This window comes from Frankliniella occidentalis, unplaced genomic scaffold (assembly GCF_000697945.3).
Source record: "Frankliniella occidentalis isolate FOCC.00 unplaced genomic scaffold, Focc_3.1 Scaffold121, whole genome shotgun sequence".
NCBI lineage: Eukaryota > Metazoa > Arthropoda > Insecta > Thysanoptera > Thripidae > Frankliniella > Frankliniella occidentalis.
The window spans coordinates 81,951-82,943 of record NW_026267249.1 but is presented as its reverse complement, the minus strand read 5'-3'; the positions used below and the strand labels follow the sequence as shown (position 1 = coordinate 82,943).

At 41.6% G+C, this 993-nt stretch overlaps 1 protein-coding gene across 1 annotated transcript in view; it reads right to left on the bottom strand.

Moving 5' to 3' along the window:
* The window catches only part of LOC127750006 (uncharacterized), a 2,100-nt gene extending 1,310 nt beyond the window's left edge, over positions 1-790 (bottom strand). Inside the window, exons 1-5 of the mRNA XM_052270381.1 lie at positions 786-790; positions 665-741; positions 480-592; positions 200-410; positions 43-121 (exon numbers count right to left, since the gene is read on the bottom strand). Of these exons, the coding sequence (XP_052126341.1) occupies positions 43-121; positions 200-410; positions 480-592; positions 665-741; positions 786-790 (485 nt within the window). The remainder of the gene's footprint in view (positions 1-42; positions 122-199; positions 411-479; positions 593-664; positions 742-785) is intronic.
* Between the last annotated feature and the right edge of the window lie 203 nt (positions 791-993).

Here is a 993-nt window from a genome sequence, read left to right as displayed (position 1 = left end):
GCAGGAGTGCGCTTTGAACCCCTCACCCTGTGTATCGCTGACCTCTGCTTATTGATAATCCTGTTGAAATTGGCTTCATTCAGGACTGGATAAGCTTCACCTTTGTTGCGATTCACAAATGCTGAAATGATCAAAGAAACAAATCAGTCCCAAGCCAACACTTATTAAAATTTGGTGTAAACAAAGAAACTAGACATACCTCGCACAGCATCTCGAATTCTCTTTGGAATTCCTAATGTCCCTTGCTTCGAACCCCTGGCTGTTACTGCTTGCCTCTCGAGAAGATCCCGACCATATAAGGAAACTAATGTGGCCCGTGTCATCTTTGCAGGGTCTCCTCGATACTCTGACTTAATAGCATTCTTATCTGCATTAGTGATGAATACTTTAGACCCCTTGGTGACCTCACACTGCAACAAAAATATTCAGTTTAGTTCACTTAATAACATAGATACTAATTTATTCAGAAATTTACTCACACAAGCTCGGTCGGAGGGAATAGGTCGCAGCTCAGCAAATTTAGTGCCCACTCCAGCTGATATACTAGCAAAATTAGCTAATGTCCTGACAAACAGAGCTCCAGACTGCGTATCTAAATAGAAAGACAAAGGGACTTAGAAAATTTGGCAATAGAATTAGATATTTAAAATGCAATTATACTTACAAGCTTTCCTGAGGGCTATACAGTGCTGGCAGCAGCCATTGATAGGCCCCTCTGTGCTGTCCACGTTCTCTTCATCACTGTAGAAGAGCGCTGCAGATTCATCAGTCTCATTAGATTCGGCTTCATCATCTGAAGCAAACAATTCTCTCCTACTAATGGGTTCTGCAGCTGCTCTATCCAAGGTATCCTGTAAAGTTATAAAGGATTAAGGGGGCATCCTAGTGTAGCGGGCTTAAAATAGGGGTGTTTTCGGGAATTTATTCTTAAAAAACTAAAGCTCTCAGAGCAAAACCGATTGCGGGGTTTAATAGATAGCACTTTAAGCTACA